We start from the raw sequence: 25,800 nt of genomic DNA, 5'->3' as shown, positions 1-25,800 counted from the left end.
TCTATGTAGCACACAATATAACAAGGGTTTTCTCATGGAGGACTTTTAAAATGTACAACCTTTTATCAACATTAAGAACACACAAAGCTCTTTTACCAAGAAAACACTTGGAGCTGTAAACAGTTTCCAACAGTTTCAACCAGTATGCAGACATTTTTACTACAAATCTGTGTTTGTTGAGCTGCTTTCAGAGTTTACAGCCTGTTTTTAAAGGAAAGGATCTCTGGTTTCAGTGTCTCTCCGTTAACATGCAGCATGACTCTCAGATGAAACTCATAAGTACACTTCAGGCTTTCAAGTCATAAAAACCCAGAGAATAAAAAACAGTGAGGAACTTTATACTTCTGCTTTTATGCTATTTATTTAAATTCAGATGTAACTGCATGTAGAGATCACAACTCTATTTAAGGCTCATTTATTGATCATTTCAATGTTATTATTCCAAAGTGAAAAAAGCCTGGAGGAACTATGAATACAAAATACAGAAAATATAAAAAGTATTTAACTAAATAATAATTAAACTTAAATTTAGTAAAATGAAGTCAGTCAGAAAGAAAGTGTTCACATCAAGGCCGTAATCATAATATATATCCGTTGGGACACTTCCACCACCCCCCCATATTCAAATATGCTCAAAATCCCCCCCCCCCCCCAATATAGGTATATAATATTGCTATTATTAGACAGGCAACTATGGACCGCCGTACGGAACTTTGGCTAGCTAGTATACATTCCATAACTTCAGACAGGACATGGATGAAAGCCGGCATTAATATGAATACTTAATTTTGAAGTGGATTGTTGAAATAAAGAATATTTTAGTTGAAAGTGTCAGTAACTGTTTGCAGTAGAATTGGTGAAACGGGATGATTTACAGCGATAAATTATTACATTTATTACGTTATGTTTGTCAGACAGCCATTGAGTAAAGTGTCTGAAAGTGTACTTGCTCATGATAAATAGCATTATTAGTGTTTGTTTGATTAAAGTGCAAGCAGTTTAAATAGTGAGTTTCCAATCAGTGTCATGAGCAAGAGGAAGTAACAAGTTAATGTCCCAGAATCATAAATCACTCTTTCACAGGGCAGTTCAGACTGCAGCACTGTTGGGATTCCTCTGTCAGTCACTGCTGGATGAAGCTCTCCTCTCCACTCTACCTCCCAGTAACATGGCCCAGTCAGAGCCTCTCCACACACAAGCTGATGTTGCTGCTTCAACCTCTCTGGATCATCAGGACACAGCTGATCCTCTCTCAACACCACCACCTTTCTGATTCCTCGCAGTCTGACGGAGATCACTCCTTCCAGCTGATGAGAGAAGAAGACAGCAGAAGTCATAAATCAGAGTTTACAGAGACTCCCTTCATCTGCTGTCAGTCAGTGATGCAGCACATCCAGTATAAAGACCAGCAGGGACTTCAGTCCTGTTCAGACCAGAAGTTGAGCGGCTGTGTAGCGCAGCCAGCTTCCTTTCAGCTCTCATGTTAACGTATTAACACACTGAGACCTGCAGAGACTTTGGCCATCAGCTGTTTACTCTGCAAAGTGCTGAGAGTCCCTGAACGCATCATGACTGCAGAGACAGAGAGATATTCACTGCTCACTGTAATGATGGATTTACTGCTGTTAGGGCTCAAAGCTGTTAAAACCAGCCACTCAGTCACATTTGAAGATTTCATCTACTTTTGAAATATTACAGGACAAATCTGTAAATATGGAGTCTGTTCTAAAAACATCTGGACCAAACTAAAGACACATGGATTTATATATATAGATATATATGATGTTAAAGGTCCTACATGTTCATACAAAGACTGAACAGCTAAACATCAGCTGTGCTTACTGGACTTCAGCAGAGGTTCTAGTCTGTAGAAAGACCTCATGGTTACTAAATGTAATGATGGTTCTCTGAAATAAGAGCCAGTGATTTGCAGGCTTCAGTCAGACTGATCTCAGAGCTGTGACAAAGATGAACTGATCAGTAGTTTAGTGTTGAAATGAGAGAACAAACACTTTGAGATCAGATTTGATGGTACAACAGTTTGATGAATGAGGACCACTGTCTCTATACATGTCTATGAAGATTCTCAGTCATCCAGGTCATAGTTATCCAACGAAGGTTAAAATCAAGGGCAACTGGACTTGGTTGAAGATACTGGAAGACGTTTCGTCCCTCATCCAAAGGACTTCTTCAGTTCTGACTGACTGGCAGGGAAACTCAGCTATTTAACCTCAGTGGGGTCGTTGGCCCGGGTCATCGATACCGCTGGTTCGTTAGTGTGCCTTGTTGCTGTGACGACAGTCGTTACAGTCGTTAAGACTACCTGTGGCCAAGACTGAACGACCATCGTTGGTATCTTCACCTGAGGCCAATAGGTTACGTTTGTTGAGTTTCCTGGGAAGTGATGAAGTGACTTTGAGATCAGATTTGATGGTTCGACAGTTTGATGAATGAGGACCACTGTCTCTATACATCTTGTGATGCTGTCAGCTGGAATCCAGCTTTATTTCCTGGAGACATGAACACAACAACAACAGTCGTCTTCACACCAACTCAAACACATGATCACAACAAGCTTTTGGCTCATCTGATTGGCTGCCTGTTCTCTCTCTCTGTCTTTCTGTCACCGTTCTCCTCTCACAACTTCACTGAGGAAAGCAGCCGCTGAGAAGGTTGGAGGTTTACAGGAAATACTGGATCTCTGCTTTGATACTAACTGTGTTTAGTACAATACTGCTGAAACCAGCATGGACTGACTCCAACCCTCTACTGACCTCAGAGTCTCCAGTCTGCAGTGTGGATTCTTCTTCAGATCAGACAGCAGCTTCACTCCTGAATCCTGCAGCTTGTTGTTACCCAGCTGCAGCTCTCTCAGATGGGAGGGGTTGGACTTCAGAGCTGAGGCCAGAGAAGCACAGCTGATCTCTGACAAACTGCAGCGCTCCAATCTGAATGAAGAATAAATGATGGAGATAATAATCCATTTCTAATCCAATCAGATGTGTTCAGGTTTTAAATGTGGAGCTCAACATTACTATGTCCTAATCAATTAGCTTGTCCCTAAAATGACCAGTCTGGAACTAGAGAAAAGAAACTATTGAAAAAAATTCCAATGGAAATTATATTAGAGAATGGTGACACGGAAAACAAAAAGTAAATAGTGGATTGGAAAATGGGGATTTTTCAGATTTATTCTCAGGAAATTATATTCCGCCAGGTTTTTCAGGTTTGTGACGGCCCCACGGCCTCTGTCAGGTTGTGTGTCTTGTGTTTTGTTGCAGGGTGAACTTCCTGGTGGAGTGGAGCTGAGGCCTTCAGGCAGATAGGAGGCAGCTGGCCACTGTCTCCAGATTGCATAAAGCCCGCCCCTTCCTGATTGTTGCGGGCCTTGACTGTTTGCTTTTTCCTGGTCCCCAGCACCACGGTGTGTTGCTTTGTTGCGCTTTTGTTAGTTAATCTGGCGTTATGTTTTGCCAGCCACATTTGTTAAGCTTTAAAATGATTTGTTATATTTGTTAAATTTAACTACTTTTGTTGATAAGGGATTACCAGAAAAGGATGTTTAAATATGGTTTCCTCTATTTGTTGTGGCCTCTGAGCTGGGCCATAACAATGATGCACATTTAAATAACATTTGTGTTAAGAAATGTAAGTCTGAGATGATTATGGATACACCAGCAATGTATAGTGGTACAGTTGCTAGTGTTGAGATTAACGATTTATTTACTGATTGGTTTGATATCTTTTAGAGTAAAACAAGGTGATATACTCTCTCCAACCCTTTTTGCTTTATTTGTGAATTATTTAGCTCTACAAATTAAGGATGCTAATTTAGGAGTATTACTTGATGGTACTAATTTGGGAATTCTATTATATGCGGATGATATAATCTTAGTGTCTGAGTCTGAATTACAGAAAATTTTAAATGTTGTTCATTTGTGGTGTTTCAAGTGGCAATTAGGTATAAATCAAAGCAAAACACATAACGCATTTTAAAATGAAAGGCACAGACAGAAGTACAAATATATTCAGCTTTGGCACAGTCACTCAAGACTATGTTAGTGCGTATAAATATCTGGGGGTTTTTCTTGATGAATTTTTGACCTAAAAGGGTGGTATTAAGTCTCTTGTTGATTCTGGCGAGTAAATAAGAGAGTATTTAGGTGGAGTAAAGCTCACAGGTCTCCATGGGTAAAGGAGATCTATTCTATTTTTGAGGAGGTGGATATGTTGTATATCTACAGGAATAATATAAGTTGTAATGTTAACTCGAATCTCATTTCCTCTTATATTGTACACATTAAGATTATCTAAGAGAATCTTTGTTTCTGGAATCTCAAATATTTTGGTATGCTGACGATCAAAAATTTGTATGCTTGTTTAACTATGATATGTACAGAAATAAAAAATGTATATACAAGATAGCCAGGTCCAGATTACATCATATACTTTTCTAACCAAATAGAAACAAGAATTAGAATCAGAATAATAATAGTAATAATACATATGTATTCAGATACATGCATGTATGTGTTCATACACAGATGTATTCACATTTACTCAGATAACCACCAACATAAACCCATAATCCTACACAGAACAAAATTAAATCTAGTTAAACAAACTAGCTTGCCTTCTTTTCCAAGACTTTGAGACAAAGTTTGCAAACTTAAATGCATTTGTAAATATGATTTGATCTGTGTGTGTGTGTTCTGAAGGATCAAAATCAATGATCAGACATTATTTGTGAAAACACATTGAAATCAACAGAAAACAAAGAAATATTTCTACTTCAGCAGAAAACTTGATCAGTTTAAACAAAAAATTTGTTCAAAGGATCTTCTGTTTACAGATGTAACTATTTACCAATAATTAGCAACGTTCATTTTCTACAGTTTATTTAAGAGTCTTTAGTCTGCGGTCTTTGTGACTGCAGACTAAATTTAGTACAAGAAACATGAAAATATGAACAAAAGAACATTTACTTTATTGATGGAAGTTATGTATGAACAGAAATTAGGTTGAATTGTTAATTAAACATATCAGATCTACAATAGTAACAGAGAGTCAGTGAACTGACCTCAGAGTCTCCAGTCTGCAGTGTGGACTCTCCAGAAAACCACACAGCAGCTTCACTCCTGAATCCTGCAGCTGGTTGCAGTCCAGGTCCAGTTCTCTCAGATGGGAGGGGTTGGACTTCAGAGCTGAGGCCAGAGAAGCACAGCTGATCTCTGACAAACTGCAGCCCCACAATCTGAATAAAGAATAAATGATGTAACGTTAGAAGACAATGTTCCTGCTTGAAATCATTCAGTGTTTAATAATCTGTTCAGAGCTGAAGAAGGTTTAGAATGTAGAAGCTTAGAAAATGGAAACCCTAAACACCTGAACCCAACAGGATGCAGGTTCAAACTGTAAAATACAAAAAGGTAAAAAGAGCTCTCATTAATATTAATGACAACGTGCTGCTACTTCAGTAAAGACGTAGTGACTTCACCTCTTTAACCCTGCAGCTCCACCAGTGACTCCATCTATACAAACTCATGTTGTGCAGTCAAACACAAAGAAAAACCCACAGAAACTGATTTAAGATTCCACTCAAGATCCCAAAGTTTCCAAAGATGTCAAATATATCAGCATGAACTTTGGGGAAATGTGAACAAAAGACATCTAAAATATTTATTTTAGGAATAGTGGAGTCATAAAATCAAAGCTTCTTCACTTTAAACTATTCAGTCAGTATAAGCTTCATAACAATGTTGGAAAAACAAATAATATATTTGAATATATTTGTTATTGTCTGATAGTTGAAATAGAGATTATTTATTTATTCATTGTATTTATCCATCCATCCGACGTCAACCGCTTATCCTGCGTACAGGGTCGCAGGGGGCTGGAGCCAGCTGACATCAAGCGAAAGGCAGGGTACACCCTGGACAGGTCGCCAGTCCATCACAGGGCCACTCATAGACAAACAACAACTCATGCTTAATCACACCTGTGTAATTACAAGTGTTATGTATTGTTATAGTGCTAGGAGTGCGTTTGTAAAATACAGTCCATGTTCTGTGTGAACCTAGCAAGCCACCATAACTCCTCTCGAGTTGTTGTTCTGGAACCACAGTGCGTGGCATGGAATACAGCGTTACAGTGAACAACAGACAGGTCTCCTTTCGGTCACGGTAGCAGTATATTACATGGTGTCAGAAGTCTGGCGAACAGTGCCGAAGTGTAGTCATGGCTACTCCGCAGTTTGAACACCCGAAGATTGACTGGGATGCAGCTGACTTATACCAGGAGTTCGACAGATTCAGAAGCCATGCTGGATTAGTTTTTGACGGCCCGCTGTCGGAGCTAACGGCCAAGCGGAAAGCAGGCTGGCTGGGCACGTGAATAGGCGAACAAGGCAGAGAAGTCTACAAGACGCTCAACTGAGCAGAGGGTGAGAAAGTACTGGATAAGTTTGCAAGCTACATCAGGCAGAGAAAGAATAAGAGGATTGCTCGTCATTGCTTCAAGTAGAGGAAACAAGGGTCAAGTGAGAGTTTTGACCACTTTGTTAAAGACTTAAAACTGCTTTTAATGGACTGTGAGTATGCTGAGCCTGATAACATGGTGATTGACGCCATTATCGCCGAGGTCCATGAAAGAAAGAGTGCAGGAAAGGCTGTTAGACAGAGGGGAGGATCTGACTAGTTAAAGCCTTAGAAATTCCACAACAATACGAAATGTCTCAGAAGCAAATGAAAATTGTCAGAGATGATAATGTATGCTCCCAAGTTTCTACAGTAGCAGCTAAACCTAAGACAGTCAGCCAAAACAGAAAGATTATCCAGAAAGTCCAAAGCCAGCACAGCAGAAAATACTAGCCAACTGTGCTAGCTGTGGCAAGCACTCCGATCACAAATGGAATAAAGGAAGGTGTCCAGCCAAAGGCTCAACATGTTCTTACTGTTACAAACCCAATCACTGGATGGCTGTGTGCCTTAAACACGCAGTACACACACTGTGTGTCGAATCAGCAGTTCAAGAGCAAACTGATGAGGACTTGCTGAACATCAGCATGACCCAAGTTGTGGCCCCCGTAAACTCATTAACTGATGACAAGTGGTCAGTATGTGTCACCATACAGTCACAGGAGGTCCCATTCAGGATAGACACAGAGGCCAAATGTAATACGCCAACACTGGACAGCTAACAACGACTCATGCATACTGGTGAACTAAAATGCTCTCAAACTTGGCTACGCTGCTACTCCAACCACGAGCTTAAACCTGTTGCAGTAGTGGATCTAACAGTCAAGCACAAAAACCGTGACACTACTGCTGAGTTTGAGATCGTCAATATAGTACAAGAGAGTGTGCTCAGTGGAACTACACCAGAGGCACTAGGTCTGATAGCCAGGCTGGATTCCCTACAAGAGGCTGCTGAAGCTAAAAACGGAAGGGCCTAAGCGACTTCCCAGAACTGGTGCGTACTACAGGGACCTTGCCGGGCAAATACACAATAAAAATATAGCCCAGTGCTAAAAGCGTAGAACATCCTGTGCGCAGGCAACCTTCCGCGCTTAAAGAAAAGATCTCCAAGAGATGGCAGAAGATGGCTACATCACCAAAGTCGAGCAGCCCACAGAATGGGTTAGTTCCATGGTGGGAGTCACACGTGGAGGAAAGATAAGAATCTGCATAGATCCCAGTGATCTAAATAAAGTCATCAGGAGGGAACACTACCCCATGCACACAGTTGAGGAAGTTGTCATCCATGCCAGGTGCCAAAGTATTCTCTGTCCTGGATGCAAAATCTGGATTCCTCCAGATAGAACTGGATGAAGACCCTTGAGATTGAATGTGGTGAGTTTCTCACCACATTCAAGCATATTATGGATGGCATGCTGATAGCAGCACCTACAGTGAAAAAGCATGATGACATTCTGCGCAAAGTCATAGAAAGAGCAACAAGCTACAACCTGAGACTAAACTTCAAAAAGTTTCACATTTGGAAAAGCCAGGTGCCGTACATGGGGAACTTACTGACCACGGATGGTCTGAAACCAGACCCGGCTAAAGTTGAAGCAGTCCGATGCATGCTTCCACTGATAAGGATGGAGTGCGCCGCTTCCTGGGGTGTAACAGCGTTACAGTGAACAACAGACAGGTCTCCTTTCGGTCACAGTAGCAGTATATTACACTAAGTACAATTTAGGGTGACCAATCACCCTAGGCCGCATGTCTTTGGACAGTGGGAGGAAGCTGGAGAACCCAGAGAGAACCCACGCTGACATGGGGAGAACATGCAACACATAAAGCATTTGAACCCACGACCTTCTTGCTGTGAGGCGACAGTGCTAACCACTGCACCACCTCATTGTAATTATGTATATTATCATTATCATTTATTTAAAACATGGAGAATAGAAGCTAAAAATCAGGAGTTTAAGAGCGTCAGAGTGAATTATCCAGTGGAGATGTTTCTTGTTATATTAAGCTTTTAAATGTGGAGCTCAACATTGCTCTGCCACAGTCAATGGACTAAACCGGAAGAAGAAAATAGACTTTAGCATTAAGATCCTCAGTGTGGATCAGTATAATATCAGCCTTATGTCTGCACTTTAGTGTCACCACAACTTTCACATCATATTAATCTCAGCACAGAATTAAAAAATGGTGTCTGACCTCAGAGTCTCCAGTCTGCAGTGTGGACTCTCCAGAAAACCACACAGCAGCTTCACTCCTGAATCCTGCAGCTTGTTGTCACTCAGGTCCAGCACTCTCAGATGGGAGGGGTTGGACTTCAGAGCTAAGGCCAGAGAAGTACAGCTGATCTTTGACAAACTGCAGCGCCTCAATCTGAATAAAGAATAAATGATGGAGACAAAAATCTATTTTTAATCCAATCAGACATGTTCAGGTCTTAAATGTGGAGCTCAACATTACTATGTCCTAATCAATGTGGTTTTTCCTAAAATGAGTAGAGGGACTTTGTCCCTTTGTAGAATAACACAGACATCATCCAAATGTCAGAACAACATTCACACACCTATTCATGTCAACACAGATCACTAACATGCTGCTGATCTCAGGCCAGTCTGGAATAATCATCAAATCTGACATTTTGTTTCTTTAGTTACTTAATTTTCTCCAGTTTCTTCTAATTCATAACAATCATGTGTCATTTTATGAAAAATACTAGTGAAAAATAACAGTGAAAACAAAACCTTACAGAGCGCTTTCACACCTGTCCCAGCACTTCTGATGCTCATTTCAAAGCACAGATTTAGCCTCTCCTCATTACCACTGTCATCCCCATCAACACACAGTTGACAGACTATGAGCTTCGTCCTCAGTCGTCTTTAGAACTGGATCAAATGTGCACTGAGTAAAGTGAGAGGCTCGTTCTCTTTATCTTAAATGTAACCGAGTACCTTCCTGTACAAATATACTGTTTTTATTTATGCTCCTGTTTACTGGCTGGGTCAGAAAACAAATCATTTCCTGATCATCATCATCATCATCATCATATGTGTTTTGAAGGTTATATATAAAAATACATTTTTCCTGAAAATGTGTTGAACTTCTTTTAATGTTTTTTAAATAGATAATAATAATAATAATCCTTATTTGTAGAGCACTTTTCAAAAACAAGTTACAAAGTGCTTTAACAAGTGTAAAGAATAATACAAAAAAAGATAAGAGCATGAAAATTTTATATAAAATTAGTAAAATACAATAAAATAAAAGGGATAAAATAAAGTCAAATAAGATCGGGAAAAGCTCTCCTATAAAAGTATGTTTTAAGAAGGGACTTAAAAGAGTTCACTGACTCAGCCGACCTGATTTCCTCGGGCAGGCTGTTCCAGAGCCTCGGGGCCCTGACAGCAAACGCTCTGTCCCCTTTAGTTTTCAGTCGAGACTCTGGAACAGACAACAGACCTCTGCCCGAGGATCTCAAGGTACGTGCTGGTGCGTATGGGACTAAAAGGTCAGAAATATAACAAGGCGAGAGGCCATGAAGAGCTTTAAAAGTGATCAATAGAATTTTAAAGTCAATTCTAAAACATACTGGGAGCCAGTGTAATGAAGCTAAAATAGGAGTAATGTGGTCATATTTCTTTGTTCTGGTTAAAAGCCTGGCAGCTGAGTTCTGGACAGTCTGGAGTCGATCAATAGATTTTTGGGTTAAACAGGTGAAAAGGCTGTTGCAATAATCCAGGCGTGATGAGATGAAGGCGTGTAAAATGGTCTCGGTGTCCTTAAAAGTTAACATAGATCGAATTTTAGCTATATTTCTAAGTTGATAAAAACATGATTGAACAAGCTTTGTGGTGTGCTGCTCGAAATTTAAATTACTATCAAACCAAACACCAAGGTTCTTTGCCACAGGCTTAATGTGATTTACTAGGGAACCAGCAGATGGCAGTATTTGATTTGCCATCTGCTGGGACCCGATGACCAGGATTTCTGTTTTGTCTGAGTTCAGCTGGAGGAAATTATTTGACATCCATTTTTTAACTTCACAAAGGCAGTTGTTAAGTGAACTCAGCATTCCAGGGTCTGTGGATCTGACGGGCAAGTATATTTGTGTGTCATCAGCATAAATATGAAAAGAAATGCCATGTTTATGGATAATATGTCCAAGGGGAAGCAGATACAAGGAAAACAAAATGGGTCCTAAGACCGACCCCTGAGGCACACCATATTTAACTGGACAGAATGAAGAGACATAGTTGTTTACAGACACGCAAAACTTCCTATTTGACAGGTAGGATGAAAACCATTCTAGAGCAGTACCAGAGATCCCCACCCAGTGCCTCAGTCTGTCTAACATGATGTTGTGATCAATGGTGTCAAAAGCAGCGCTAAGGTCCAGGAGTACAAGGACTGAGCACATGCCTTCATCAGCAGACATTAAAAGGTCATTGGTGACTTTAAGCAGGGCAGTCTCAGTGCTGTGGTACTTCCTGAAACCAGACTGAAACTTTTCAAATATTTTGTTATTTTCCAGTACAGTGAGCAGCTGTTTGGAAACAATTCTTTCTAGAATCTTTGCAATAAAAGGCAGTTTTGAAATTGGTCTAAAATTTTGTGGGAGGGAGGGATCTAAACCAGGTTTCTTTAAAAGTGGGTTCACGCAAGCCGTTTTAAAATAATCAGGGACACAACCAGTAGATAGGGAGCTGTTGAAAACAGAGATCAAATGGGGCCCAACAGAATCTATTACTTTTAGTAAAAATTTTGTAGGTATTATATCAAGTGGGCCGGAGGACACTCTCATTTGTGATATTGTTTTTAAAAGCTCAGACAAGTCGATGGGATAAAACTGGTTAAAACTCTGTTGTTGCTGGTGAGGAACCTCTGAGTAAGAGGCCACGGGGGTAATAGAGGCTCTGATTGACACCACCTTATTGGTAAAATAAGATAAAAACAATTCACAGTCATCATTACTTCCAGCTGAGGCACAAGGAGGGGTTGGGTTTACCAGCTGATCCACAGTCTTAAACAGAAACCTGGGATTGTGTTTATGTGTAGTAATGAGTTCAGAAAAATAGTGTGTTCTCGCATCCTTAACCATTTTATTGTAGTTAATTAATAAATCCTTCAGACTGAGGTAATGGACTTGGAGATTGGATTTTTTCCATCTGCGCTCTGCTTTCCTGCATTCCCTTTTTAGGCTGCGAATGCTGTCATTTATCCAGGGTTGCTTACTAGCTTTAGACGTAGGCCCAACCTTTAGAGGAGCAGTAATATTTAGTGACGACAAGCAGATATGATTGAAGTGATCAACCAGATTGTTGGTGTTGGAATCAGACAGGTGTTGGCTTTGGCTCTGAAAGAATGCGCAAAACTTTGAAACACTTTGTTCATTAAAGATGCGACAACACACGGAGCTTGGTGAGGCGGCATGAGTAACAGGCGAATCGCAGCTAAAAACAATACATCTGTGGTCAGATATGGTCATGTCCACTAATTCCACAGAGGAAATGCTGACACCCAGGGTAAAAACCAAGTCCAGTGTATGACCACGGTTATGTGTTTGCCCTTTGACATGTTGTTTGAAGTTAAAAGAAGTGGCCATATTTAAAAAGTCAGTTGCATTAACATTGTTGGGGTCATCAACATGAATATTAAAATCGCCACAAAGAACAATTCTGTCATAATTTAAAACCAGAGTAGATAAAAATTCAGGAAGTTCTGATAAAAATCCTCCAGGCGGTTTTGGGGGGCGATAAATTATAACAAATATGATAGGTTGCAGCCCTCCAACTTTAAGAGTGAGAACTTCAAAGGAGCTAAATTCATCACAGCGTACTTGATGACATTTAAAATTTTTCCTATACACGCTCACTAGCCCACCACCACGACCACTGACCCTCGGTTGACTAAAGCAATCATATTGAGGCGGACACAGTTCAGCTAGCTGGCTATAGTCATTCATTTGCAACCAGGATTCAGTTAAAAACATAAAATCTAGATTTGCAGACAAGATAAAATCATTTAAGATAAAAGTCTTACTTGAAAGTGATCTCACATTGAAGAGAGCCATTTTAAATGAGTTTGTTCTGGGTGCTGGAGTTGGTGCAGTTGTCCTAATCCTTAAGAGATTACTATTATTTCTGTGTGGGATGTGCACATTTCGGTTTACTGGTCTATGAGTGATGATGACAGGAATAGAAGTCTGTGGAACAGCGCTGGGAGCAGACGGCTTTACATGCCAGCAGGTGGAGACAGTTGTTTGTGGCAGTGAGGCAGAGATCTGTTCTGTGAGCGGTGGTGTGTCCAGGTGTGCTGCATGAATGATGAGTCATTCACGTAAGTCATGTGTGGACCGCACCACATGCTGTATGTGCGCAGCTAACATTTCTGAGCCCCGTTTGTTTGGGTGAAGTCCGTCTGTCTTAAAAAGAGACATTCTTTGCCAGAAAATATTAAAATTATCCACATAAAACACACGGTGAGCCCTGCAGGCGGACTGGAGCCAGTCGTGGAGGCCAAGGAGTCTACTGAAGCGGCCAGCACCGCGACCAACTGTGGGAATGGGAACAGAGATAAAAACGGACTTTCCGCATTGCTTTAAAAAGTTAAGAAGACGGTTAAAATCTAATTTTGTCAGCTCAGACTGCCGAAGAGCTGTGTCATTTGTTCCGACATGGACTATCACTCTTGTGATGGAGGACGGGAGCGACGGCATCAGGTCCTGGAGTTTTTTTAAAATGTCAGCCGTGGTGGCACCGGGGAAGCAGCGAGTGGTAGCGTTAAAGAAACGGAGGTTTCTGGTTATGGAGTCACCAATTATTAGTGTGGTTGGGGAGAAAAGAGGACGAGGAGATGCTGGTTGTTGGGATCCAGAGCAGGACTGAGCAGAATCTGCTTCAACACTGCGTGCGGACTGAGGATGGAGTGTGTGAGCTGCCGAGTGTTGTGTTGGAGTAGCAGTAACAGACCTGAGAGAAGGGCTACCTGACGGTGCAGGGTAGAGACGGCCTCCGGAGCGTCTGAGCACAGCCTCCTTCAGGATCCTACGTCGGGAAGCGGAGGTTTTTGACCGGGATGACGGCCGCCGATCAAGTCCGGCGGCAGACCGGCGGCCCAGTGCAGGAGATGTAGCCGGTGGAGGAGATGCAACAGTGTCGGCAGGCACTGTGCGCCGAAAGAGATCCGTATCAGGGAGACTCGAAGCCGCAGGTGAATCCGCTGGATGGACCGGAGTGTCGTTAGACAAAGCTGCATAGCGGTTGGAGAGGCCGATGTCCGGAGGAGAGGCAGCCCCATCCGAGCCTCTCTTGCAGCCACGGACCACCACTTCAGCCCAGGTTGACTGATGCTTCGGAGTCAAGCAGGATGAAAGCCTGGGAAGACTAGAAGGGTCCCAAAACACGGTGTCCTGGATGTAGCGGTTGCGCTAAGAGAAACAATCTGTTTGGCTTGTACTGAAGCTACATCCATAAAGCCAGTCAGCAGGGAATCTTTCTCTTTGAGTTCCTCTGAAAGTCGTCGGATGTCTTCCATAAGGTCAGCAATCTTCTTGTTCGCTTTCTTAAGGAGTGTGCAGTCCTCAAGGGGCAGAGTTATCTCGGCTTGCATAGTCACCGGAGCTTTGTTGCGATCTGTAGCGTTGATCGCGTTTTTACGGTCATCTATCTTAAAATCCATGTCGGATGACTAAAATCCTTAACCCACGTAAAACTTAAATAAAGTTAAGTTAAATAAAAGGATATAAAAAATGTAACGAAAAAAGTGGATTAAAACTGGATAAGAGTCCGGTTCAAGACGGAGCTTCCGACAGGTGGCTACAGACGCCAACGCATGCGCAGAGTGCAGATTACGTCAGCAATTACGTCAGAGATCTTGTGAAAAGATGTGGCAGATGTTTCTCACATGGAACAAAAATGATATTGATTAAATTTTGCTGCACATTTAAGGATAAATTCTACAGTTTCCTTAATAACATGAATCCAGTATGGGTTCAGACTAAATTCGGAGCCAAACTCTTCAGATGGACAAACTTTTGTTTTAGCTGTTGTGATTTGTGCTCAGACAAGTCAGACAAACCCAGTAATCAAGAGAACTGAAGGAAATTTAAAACTTCTGTTATGATTTTAAATTTGGTAAATAAACACTGGACAACAGCAGAATACATGAACTGACCTCAGAGCCTCCAGTCTACAGTGTGGACTCTCCAGTCCAGCAGACAGCAGCTTCACTCCTGAATCCTGCAGCTCGTTGAAGCTCAGGTCCAGCTCTCTCAGATGGGAGGGGTTGGATTTCAGAGCTGAGGCCACGACTTCACAGTGAGTCTCTGAGAGTCCACAGCCATAAAGTCTGTGATGACAGAGAATGTAAAACTTTAAATATACGACAATCTGACGCTTTATTATAAAAGCAGACTGTGCATTTTGCATCACAAAGCACATTAACATGAGCGGCTGCAGCTCAGGTGGTCAGCTGGTCAGCCATTGATGACATTGATTGAAGGTTTGTTGTTTGAAACTTGAGCTCTTGTCCACATGTCAAAGTATGTGAGCAACATAATGAACCACAAATTACTGCTTCAGACAAAAGTGTCTGCCAAATGTCATGTTTAATTTGATGTTCACTGAGTTGTTAAATCACTGCAGGTTGGAACTGCACTCGTATGCATTTACCTCAGTTATGTGCTTATGTGTGTTCAATGAAAACCACAGTGGAAATGTGTGTGTTACAGGTACCAGCCTGCAGCACCATAAATAGCTAGATTTATCCTAAAATACAGGAAAGAATGATGAGACGTGGTCAGCCGTTGCTGAAATCTCCTAATTTATGGAGGAAAACCAGCAGAGCATGTGCTCTTGATTACAGTCCTTGGGTAAACCACAGTCCCCCAGCGCCACCTACTGTCAACTAAATGCTGCAGCAGATTTACCATTTTGATTTACAAACCATATTACTCATAATCATATCTGGACTTACCGAAACTTCCTGCAGTTCCTCACAGCTGGAATCAGTCTCAGTCGTCCCTCCTCTGATGTGTTGTACTTCTTTGGGTCCAACTTATCCAGAACCTCCTCTGACATCTGCAGCATGTAGGCCAGAGCTGAGCAGTGGATCTCAGAGAGTTTCTTCACTGATCTGTTCTCTGACTTCAGGAACTCTTGGATCTCCTGATGTATTGAGTGGTCGTTCATCTCGATCAGACAGTGGAAGATGTTGATGCTTCTGTCGGGAGAGATTTTTGTATTCCTCTGTTTCAGGTTGTTGATGGCTCTCTGGATGATTTCTGGACTGTTGTCTGTCTGACCCAGCAGGCCTCCTAAGAGTCTCTGGTTGGACTCCAGAGAGAGGCCATGAAGGAAGCGAACAAACAGGTCCAGGTGGCCATTTTTACTTTGGAGAGATTTCAACATGGCTCCCATTAAGAAGACATCCAGGGTTGAATCAACATGTTTTTTCCCCAGGAAGGCCTTCAGTATCTCTGTGTTCCTGCTGGTGTAACAGTGGAACATGTAGACTGCAGCCAGAAACTCCTGAACGCTCAGATGAACAAAGCAGTAGACTGTTTTCTGGAAGATCACACTCTCTCTTTTGAAGATCTCTGTACAAACTCCTGAGTACACCGAGGCCTCTGTGACATCAAGACCACACTGCTCCAGGTCTTCTTGGTAGAACATGATGTTTCCTTTCTCCAGCTGTTCAAACGCCAGCCTCCCCAGCTTCAGAAGAACCTTCCTGTCAGCCTCCGTCAGCTCCTGTGGACTCGTCTCATGTCCCTCATCGTACTTGTGCTTCTTCCTCTTTGTCTGAACCAGCAGGAAGTGTGAGTACAGGTCAGTCAGGGTCTTGGGCAGCTCTCCTCTCTGCTCTGTAGTCAACATGTGCTCCAGAACTGTAGCAGTGATCCAGCAGAAGACTGGGATCAGACACATGATGTGGAGGCTCCTGGAGGTCTTGATGTGTGAGATGATTCTGCTGGACAGCTCTTCATCACTGACTCTCCTCCTGAAGTACTCCTCCTTCTGGGCGTCAGTGAAGCCTCGTACTTCTGTTACCCTGTCAACACATGAAGGAGGGATCTGATTGGCCGCCGCAGGTCGGGAAGTTATCCAGACGAGAGCCGAGGGAAGCAGATTCCCCTTGATGAGGTTTGTCAGCAGCAGGTTGACTGATGACTTCTGTGTGACATCAGACACGACCTTCTTGTTGTTGAAGTTTAATGAAAGTCTGCTTTCATCCAGGCCGTCAAAGATGAACAACGGTTTCCAGACAGCGAGCTTCTCTGCTGGGACCTTCTGTAATGTTGGATGGAAAACATGGAGCAGCGTGAGGAGACTGTGCTGCTCATCTTTGATCAAGTTCAGCTCCCTGAACGAGAGCAGAACCAGCAGACTGACATCTTGGTTTTCCGAGCCCTCTGCCCAGTCCAGAGTGAACTTCTGCACTGAGAAGGTTTTTCCAACGCCAGCGACGCCGTTGGTCAGAACCACTCTGATGGCTCTCTGTTGGCCAGGTAAGGCTTTAAAGATGTCCTGGCACCTGATTGGAGTGTCATGGAGGGTCTCCATCTTGGAAGCTGTCTCAAGCTGCCTCACCTCATGCTGGGTATTAACCTCTTCACTCTGTCCCTCTGTGATGTAGAGCTCAGTGTAGATCCTGTTGAGGAGGGTTCCACTTCCTGTTTCATCACTTCCTTCAGTCACACGTTCACATCTCCTCCTCAGACTGATCTTATGTTCATCTAAAACCTCCTGCAGACCACTATCTGCTGAAAGAGAAGAACAAATAACCTGAGACTAAACAGAGAGCAAGAATCCAGATAAATCAAATGTTTCTGGATGGATGATATTCATGAGAATATTAAAAACCAAATGATTATTGGATATGATAATTAAACAGAAAGTCCTGTTTTCAGACATGACGACATCAGCAGACAGATTCAAGATGGCACTGCGTAAGATAGCAGCCTCTGGATTATGCTCCATAGTGCTTTTTGTGTTTTCTGCTGCCCCTTTCTGGTAACTTTTACCAGAGAAGAGCTCTTAAACATCAGACTTTCTGCTGCTAACACTATTACACCGCTCCTGATCGAACCTGGAACTTTATTCTAGTTATTAGTTGGAGGAGCGGCAAAGCAGCAAAGAGATACTACGCTGTAACTATAGGAGACCATCCCCCAATTCTGCTGGCTGACGAGCTGAATGGTTTCTATTGTAGGTTTGAGAAGCCCACAGTCACACCTCTCCCCCACTTCAACACCATCTTCAAACAGTCACCTTCCTCCACTGCCTTGCTCTCACTCCCCCTCTCTGTCCCCTCTCCTGAACTTCACGATTTGTGAAGAGGATGTGCACCAGCTCTTCGAGAAGCAGAAGATCAGGAAGACTCCTGGCCCAGATGGTGTGTCACCATCCTGCCTGAAAATCTGCGCCGTCCAGCTGACCCCCATCTTCACACAGATCTTCAACAGATCACTGAAGCTGTGTGAAGTTTCCCCCTGCTTCAAATGCTCTACAATCATCCTGGGCCCCAAAAAAACCATCATCTCTGGATTAAATGACTACAGGCCTGTCGCTCTGACATGTGTAGTCAAGATGTCCTTTGAAAGACTGGTGTTGGCCCACCTGAAGGACATTACAGGCCCCCTGCTGGACCCCCTGCAGTTTGCCAAAGGGCTAACAGGTCTGTGGATGATGCTGTCAACTTGGGTCTGCATCACGTCCTGCAACACCTCGACTCTCCAGGCACATATGCAAGGATCCTGTTCGTGGACTTCAGCTCGGCGTTCAACACCATCCTCAGCACCAAACTCACCCAGCTCACTGTACCAGCCTCCACCTGTCAGTGGATCACAGACTTCCTGACTTACAGGAGTCAGCAGGTGAGGCTGGGGAACATCACATCCAGCACCTGGACTATTAGCACTGGCGCCCCCCAGGGGTGTGTGCTCTCCCCACTGCTCTTCTCCCTCTACACCAATGACTGCACCTCAGGAGACCCATCTGTCAAACTCCTGAAGTTTGCTGACGACACAATAGTCTTCGGCCTTATATGGGTCGGTGATGAGTCGGCCTACAGACAAGAGGTTGATCAGCTGGCACTCTGGTGCGGTGGAATCTGTCAGGTTTCTGGGATCCACTATATCTCAGGACCTGAAGTGAGAGCCCAACACTATCATCAAGAAGGCCAAGCAGAGGATGTACTTCCTGCGCCAGCTCTGGAAGCTCAACCTGCCTAAGGACCTGCTGATCCAGTTCTACACAGCCATCATCCAGTCGGTCCTCTGCACCTGGAACTCCATGTTCATCACTGTCCAGGCAGTCAGGACTGGAGAAAAAAATCATTGGTGCAAACCTGCCCTCCATTCAGGACTTATGCATTTCCAGAGTCAGCAAATGGGCAGGAAACATCACTGCAGATCCATCTCACCCCGGACACAACCTATTCCAGCTCCTCCCCTCCAATAGGCGCTACAGAGCACTGTACGCCAAAACCAACAGACTCAGGAAAAGTTTCCTCCCACAAGCCATCTCTCTGATGAACAGCTGAGTCTGACTGACAATGTCATGAACCATTCCTGTGCAATAACCCAGTAACTCTGCCACCTGTTTCCTGGCTACCAATTACTATTTATTCATCATTATCTATTTCAGAGCTGTTCATACTGTTCATATTGTCTATTGTATTTACTGTATACCAAATCCACCTACCTCTTGTACATAACACCTGCACATAATACTTAATTATTCCAGCATTCTTTGCACTCATCACACTGTGTACATGTATGCTTGTATGAGTAGGTGCGCCTGTATATCACATACACCTCCGACATGTACTGTACATAATAATAACGGTAATAATGATTTTCTCCTGCACTCTGCTCATTGTATTATTGTCTCAATCTGTCTGTTTTTGTTTATAGTGTGTATATATGTGTTCTCTATACTGTAGCCTGTGTTTGATTTTATTATTGTCTTATTGTCTTATTGTATAAGTAAACACATCGTGAGCATTGCACAATCCAGAGTCAAATTCCTTGTAGGTGTACACATAAAGCGGATTCTGATTCCGTTTCTGAACAGTCTTACTTTGTACAGAGCTGCTCTTACTGGCTGTCTGCAGTCCAGCTCTGGTTCTGGATCTTACCTCCACACTGGGGACAGGAGGAGTCTCCTGATGAAGCAGACTGGTCCCAGTATGAGGTGATGCACTGTCTGCAGAACCAGTGTCCACAGCTAGTAGAGACTGGATCCTTCAGGACGTCCTGACACAAAGCACAGCAGGACGGCTGCTCCTCCACAGGAACAGGACTCCTCTTCCTCTCTCTGTGAAGACATTTCTTTAGAACTAAAATGATTTGTTGCTTGTTGTTGAAAAATCTCCAGATGTGTCCGACACTGTGTAGAAGCTCAGATGGTCACAGAGAACAGTAAAAGTGTCGTTACTTTTCTGTTTTCAGTCAGTAATGAAGATGATTGTTCCTTTTATTTCAGCTCTCCTGCTTTCAGAAACACTAATTAACTGCTTTTCCTGTCTGACTGTCTTATTAAACATTTAGTGATCTGCCTGGAGTTTGTTATTAATACAAACTCAACACTTCCTGCAGCTCCTTCACAGTAAAAGCCTCCATTAAAGAGAGCTGATTATGTCCTTCACTGTTTTATAGTCACTCTGGGCAGCTTAGCTTGAGTTAGTTTGTTTTGAACTGAGGTTAGAAGTGGTCTAAATAATTGTGGTAGACCAGCAGTCTCAGACACAGAGCATGTAACAGTGGTGTCACATGTTCAAGTCCAGACAGTTTCCTTTATGTATTTAGGAAGTTTAAAGTTTGCATGAGTCCTCTTAGATCAGATTCCAGCTTCTCGATGTGACTGACAGCTGTCGCAGATACTAAGAGGAAGACGGCACCAATGATTTCTCTTTGTCTGTGGCATAAATCTTAGTTAGTGGTTATATTAAGAAGGTGTGACTCCTCTGGGTGTGGGACCTCTTACTAACAGAAGCCTGCTCCAACCTCCTAAACCACTTGTGGTGACAGGAGATACATCAATCTGTTCAGACCATCTTCATTCCCACTGTGACTGCATCATGTGTAGCTTAGTTATCAAATAGCTCCAGCACCATTAGCACCTTTTCCACTGCATAGTATCAGCTCGACTCGCTTCAATTCTACTCGCCTTTGTTTGGTTTTCCATTGTGGAAAAGTTGTACCTGTACCTGCTTCCAGGTACTTTTTATCAAATCACGAATGTCGAGGTTCCAAGCGAGCTGAGGAGATACTAAAATGTGACGTGAGGGAGGAGCGTGTGATGGCTGTCTTGGCCATTTCCTCTTATGCATTTGGCTTTCTTTATTGTGATATGTTTGTTTTTTGGTGCACCTTCAATACATATAACAGGTATTTCCATTATGTAAGCAACTGATTGTTTTAATAAACATTCCTTGTCCTTTTGTGTGTCTTAAACTACACAGTAATGATGGCCAAATGCATTTACCATAAGGAATTCGTAAGCATACATTCATGGACCTGGATCATTGTTGGACTGATTCTGTATTTCAACACAAATACATTTAACCGTTATTGTAACACTCAGTAAAAAATCCCCAAGTCAAAATGATTCACACTCACTGAATTGTGTTACACTCAAACTGAATGAGGGCAACTTCCATCCAAGTGCCAGATTATTTTATTACACTGCAAACACAGTAAAGGGACAGTCTTGGATGAATAAGCGCTTGCTTGTTTGATGTTGGATGTTTTGGTACAAGTTAGGATGTTTTAATGAGTCTAGACTTTGAGAACTGTGTGGTCTGTATTTGTTGCACTTGTATTTACAGCTGTTTTTCCAGGTCTTTTCAGGATGAAGTGTGGCCTAACCATATTTTGTAATACATTTACATTTCTTCTGTTTCTTGGTTCTCTTGAACTAAAACACTTTCATGAAGGGCACATTCACTTTAGAGTTTAAAAGTAATGAAAATCTTGGGTAACAATATCTGGGAGAAGTAAAGGCTGTTTGTCTTTTTTCAGAATTTAATCCAAGATGAAAGGGAGAGACTTTCTTTGGTAATGAAGCCTAATGTCACTCTACAACTGGGAAATTGCAAAACATTACCAGCAAACACTGAATGAGTTCGTAGCAGTTCTCTTACTTTGTGTCTGAGGGTCCAGGTTCATTACTGAAGAATATAGGTTCATGTTTGGACCGGTCACTCTTCATAGACAGACAGCTGGATCCTGCAGACTCTGCTCTGTCCTCCTCTTCCTCCACACAAACACTCATCTTCTGGGCTTCAGTCAGTCTGAGAGGTGAAACAGTGACACTGACTGTGAGCTCAGAACACAAGAACCAGTATGTCAGAGACAGCAGGGGGTCTCCCTGAGGTGGTCTGCTATCTTTGTGAAGTGAAATCAGTCAGTGGACACAAAATGTTTTCTTTTCACATGAGTTCGAATTTTGGCTGAATGTAGTAAGCTTTCTTTGATAATATAATATTTTCTTTAGATACTTGTGTTGTTTTAAGCATTTATTTATTTAAACGTTTCTGCCACATCAATTGCATTATGTTCAGCAGAAGCTCACTTTTATTTTGAAATGTGCTGCGACACGATGTTACTGTAATAGGCGCTCTTAGTAGTGATGACAAGTTCAACTCTTTTGACAGAGTCATTCATTCAAATCTCGTTCATTAAAATTAACTAATATTTTTTTGTCATTTGGTTCATTTGAACTAGGCTGGTTATTGTGTTGCTGCAGTCTTCTAGTAGGCGATTAAAAAACAGCACCGTTCTCAAACACAGAGGGCTGCCTGGCTTGCTTTATTTGAAAAAGTATAATGCACAAATTCCCCTCTTGATCACTCTCTATCATCATTATATAAACCCCCCTGGGCCTACAACCAAATTCAAACCATGTAAAAACCACAGAAATATCTTGTCTATATGTAATCAGCACTACTCCGGCTAAATCTTTCCATTGTCACAATCTTTCCTGAGTTTACAACCAGACCAGCCATATAAAGGATTATGTATATAATTACTATCATTATCTCTGAAGTGCTCATTCATACAGCAGCCTAACGTCTCTATCCATGAGTAAAATATTAATATCAGTAAAGCAGTAAATATACTGAAGTAATAAGCTTGATACACTATATGAATAAACACACCCTTATTAAAATTCAGCCAATTTAATAATAATCTGGATCGAGCCACCAAGTTCTTAAAAGACCTCCAGCACAGAGAGAGGAACAAAGAAATATTAACACATTATATAAAGCAGCAGTTTGGCAGCTCTGGACGCAGAATGGGCCACATCAGGTCCTGATTCTGCAGACAGAGAAACACACATGAGCATATCACTCTCAAACACTGCAGGTTGTTCACCAGTCAGGAGCTGTGAAACAACAGCACGGATCTGCTGGTAAATAAAAAGTAAAAGTTACGTTGCGTTCTCTGGTGGACCTGGATCAGCTGTTAGCTGTAAACACTAGCAGGACTAAAATTACGGTGCAGCTGTGTTAAAACTATAACTTAGCACAACATCACTGCGCTGTAATAACGTTATGCTTTATTAAATGTTACATAATTAACAAAATAGCTATATAATGTCAGTCCAGTAACTGTTACCTGACAGCCGACCTGCCCCTCATTCTCCGGCGCTGACAGTAACTCAGCCTGCAGAATGAACTAAAGACTGAGATGGACCCATGTGAGCGCTGAACGAGTCGTTCATGCTCCACAGTAGCTGTCATGTGACAAATGAACGACTCAAACAGACCCACAGTCTAATAACTATTAGCTTTTAAATAGCGACTTGTTCGTTTTAAGGAATAGCCTTCAGGTAAAAACGGCTTAGTGAAAGTGTATAACACAGGTGTTATTTGCACAGTACAAACTATTTAAATAAATATATCAACAAAAACAGTGAGTACAGCATTGTCATGTTTTTGTTTTGCATGACTGACAATCAGGAAGACATCTTTATTTAAGATATCATAATATTTTTAATTTGATATTACTGACGATCAGCCACTTTCTCCACGGCAACAAGGTCACAGCAAGGTTGCACAGATTTATGGGCGTGGAAACAGACCACGCTTTTGGGTCATACACACGCGCAGAATAGGTAGCATAAAGCGACAGAACACCGGTTCCAAAATTTCTCAAAAATCAATAAGGTTCGAGCTTATCCATACTTCTATCGAGACTTGCGGGCTATAACTAGTCTTAAAAACTCAGCTGCTGGCTGAGACAAACCAGCCGCTCCTCCTTCCACCAGGTAACGTCACCTGCAGCCAGGAGAGAGGAGGAGGAGGGACTGATAGGCTGATGTTGTTCTTTCTAATCATCACTCACTACTTGTGATGTCAGATAAAGTTATTGAGTTACTTCACTGTTGTAAAAATTAATATTGCTGCTCTAGAAACAATATTTAGCTGAATTTAAAATATTAAATTAAAAACAACCAGGCAGTTACTATTTACACTCCGTGACCCTGCCAACAGCAAATATAAATAATGATTCAATCATGGCCATGGGATGGATGTAGCCTCGACTTCAGGAAACACAAAGTGTTGAGTTCACTCTAATGTTTCTTTCCTCTGCAGTCCACAGGGAGAAAACTGACTTTGACAGTAACATAATAAAAATGTTGGATTAACACTCACCTGCCTCAGCTTTCAGATTTCCTCCTTCTGCTCTGTCGACTCAAAATGGAGTTTGGCTGTTACCTGTCCTCACCTACTCAGTGTTGCTCCTCCCCCTCTTCAACTCTCTATTTACAGGAAATCAGGTGAGTGAAGTGTGTGTGTGTGTGTGTGTGTGTGTGTGTGTGTGTGTGTGTGTGTGTGTGTGTGTGTGTGTGTGTGTGTGTGTGTGTGTGTGTGTGTGTGTGTGTGTGTGTGTGTCGCGCTGATCTGGCAGAGGTGCGCCTGTCTCCCGTGTGCCCGCCTCCTCTTGCATGCCGTCTCACCTGCGTGCCGCCCCGCTCTGCATCGGCAGCCGCGTGTGACCGTGCGTGCGCGCCCTGGCGCACCCTCGACCAGGTGAATTAGATTGAGCAATCAGAAGCTCGCACACACTTCAATCAGCGGGGGCATATAACGCAGTCATTTGGCTGGTGGAAATGGACTGACACGACGGAATGAGCAGCACACATCCACTGCGGGGAATGAGACTTTTGATTTTGACGGGCTATCGGTAAGCTCACTTGAACATTGTTTAAATCTTTTCTGTTTAGGTGTTAATATGGGTGTGTTAAAGTTGTCGCTGCATGGTTGAAGAGAGGGAGAAACTATGTTCAAATGCATGGATATATATGGTTAAAATATGTGGGTTTTCTACCTAATTTGTGTAAAAGAATGCTTAAATAGTAAGCCAAAATTGTTTTGTTAAAGATTAATTAAAATGCATAATTAGTTTGGTGAAATGTGAAGAATAATATTGAATTTAAATATACTTATCGTTTTTGAAATATTTACCTTGACTTGTGTTTACTGTGGAAATACCTGTTTATTCAAAATGCTTTTTATTTCTGTGTTTAAAGGTTTTTCACCTATACTGTTCAACTCCTGTTCAATTATTCAAATAAATTATTCTGAGTGAAATCCGAAGTCTGGTCCTTTTCAAGTGTGGACACCTCACAGTTAAAAGAAACACTTGACAGTGTGTGTGTGTGCGCACTTACCAACCTATCTAACAGTGGACCTCGACGTCGTTACACACCCACTAAGAGGGGACTAAAAAGTGAACAGGGGACATTTTTTAGGTCCCCTGTTGGACATGCTTTAAATCATGCTAAAATCATGTCTAAAACCATCTGGTAAATTTTTTAAACTATTGTCAAGAGGGGACCTGCAGGTGTGTGAGTGTTTAAGTCCATACTCAGCAGTGCCTCTAGTGGATCCAGCAAAGATTTTAACGACTCATTCACACACGTCGTTCTTAACACTCCCCTATAGAGTGAATGGCTTGCAGCCCCAGGGAGTCTATCAGACTGTAGAGGGGCTATTATACAAGCTACTCAGTAAAGAAAGCTGTCTCTTGAAACACAATTTCTTAATTTTTTCTAACAAAATATACAGGCTGAGTTTTAGTCGATGTCTTGTGTTTTAAGATCAACATGTATTAAAATACAGGGCTACACTGAAGGCCTGGAGAGTAAAACGAATTTTAGAATCTCAATAAGGGAACAAAAACAGAAAAACAGCAAGAGTAGAATTATAAATAAAATGGTCAGTATAAAGATACTTTTATGGTTTCAATTCATTATAAAAAATGAATGAATTAATAAAAAATTATTTGACATTTGTCATCTAGAGATTTTAACTTGTT

At 42.1% G+C, this 25,800-nt stretch overlaps 1 protein-coding gene and 1 long non-coding RNA gene across 2 annotated transcripts; both read right to left on the bottom strand.

Moving 5' to 3' along the window:
* Positions 1–399: 399 nt before the first annotated feature.
* Positions 400–2,163, bottom strand: LOC119915025. Its single transcript, XR_005446880.1, has 2 exons — positions 1,843–2,163; positions 400–1,307 (listed from the first exon to the last, which is right to left on the bottom strand). It is a non-coding gene; the product is annotated as an uncharacterized LOC119915025 (long non-coding RNA).
* Positions 2,164–2,347: 184 nt separating this feature from the next.
* On the bottom strand, positions 2,348–24,287 carry LOC119915024 (NACHT, LRR and PYD domains-containing protein 12-like). The gene is made up of 8 exons (XM_038734567.1): positions 24,135–24,287; positions 21,618–21,767; positions 19,617–19,789; positions 15,444–17,232; positions 14,643–14,816; positions 8,673–8,846; positions 5,081–5,254; positions 2,348–2,948 (listed from the first exon to the last, which is right to left on the bottom strand). The coding sequence occupies exons 2-8, from the start codon at positions 21,746–21,748 to the stop codon at positions 2,723–2,725; spliced, it is 2,841 nt and encodes a 946-aa protein (XP_038590495.1). The 5' UTR covers positions 21,749–21,767; positions 24,135–24,287; the 3' UTR covers positions 2,348–2,722.
* Between the last annotated feature and the right edge of the window lie 1,513 nt (positions 24,288–25,800).

Source organism: Micropterus salmoides, unplaced genomic scaffold, assembly GCF_014851395.1.
Source record: "Micropterus salmoides isolate LMB-PRFRI ecotype aquatic unplaced genomic scaffold, ASM1485139v1 Ms_hic_scaffold_20, whole genome shotgun sequence".
NCBI classification, from domain to species: domain Eukaryota; kingdom Metazoa; phylum Chordata; class Actinopteri; order Centrarchiformes; family Centrarchidae; genus Micropterus; species Micropterus salmoides.
Note: the sequence above shows the minus strand (reverse complement) of the source record. Positions and strands in the feature narration are given on the sequence as shown.

What these genes read in the sequence shown, in the direction of transcription:
- LOC119915024 (XM_038734567.1), bottom strand. Translation starts at nt 21,748, where the DNA reads ATGAGTGTTTGTGTGGAGGAAGAGGAGGACAGAGCAGAGTCTGCAGGA. An exon ending in TGCAGACTGGAGACTCTGAG is followed by an intron (nt 5,255 to 8,672) that starts GTCAGACACCAT and finishes TTCTTTATTCAG; the next exon opens with ATTGTGGGGCTGCAGTTTGT. An exon ending in TGCAGACTGGAGACTCTGAG is followed by an intron (nt 2,949 to 5,080) that starts GTCAGTTCACTG and finishes TTCTTCATTCAG; the next exon opens with ATTGGAGCGCTGCAGTTTGT.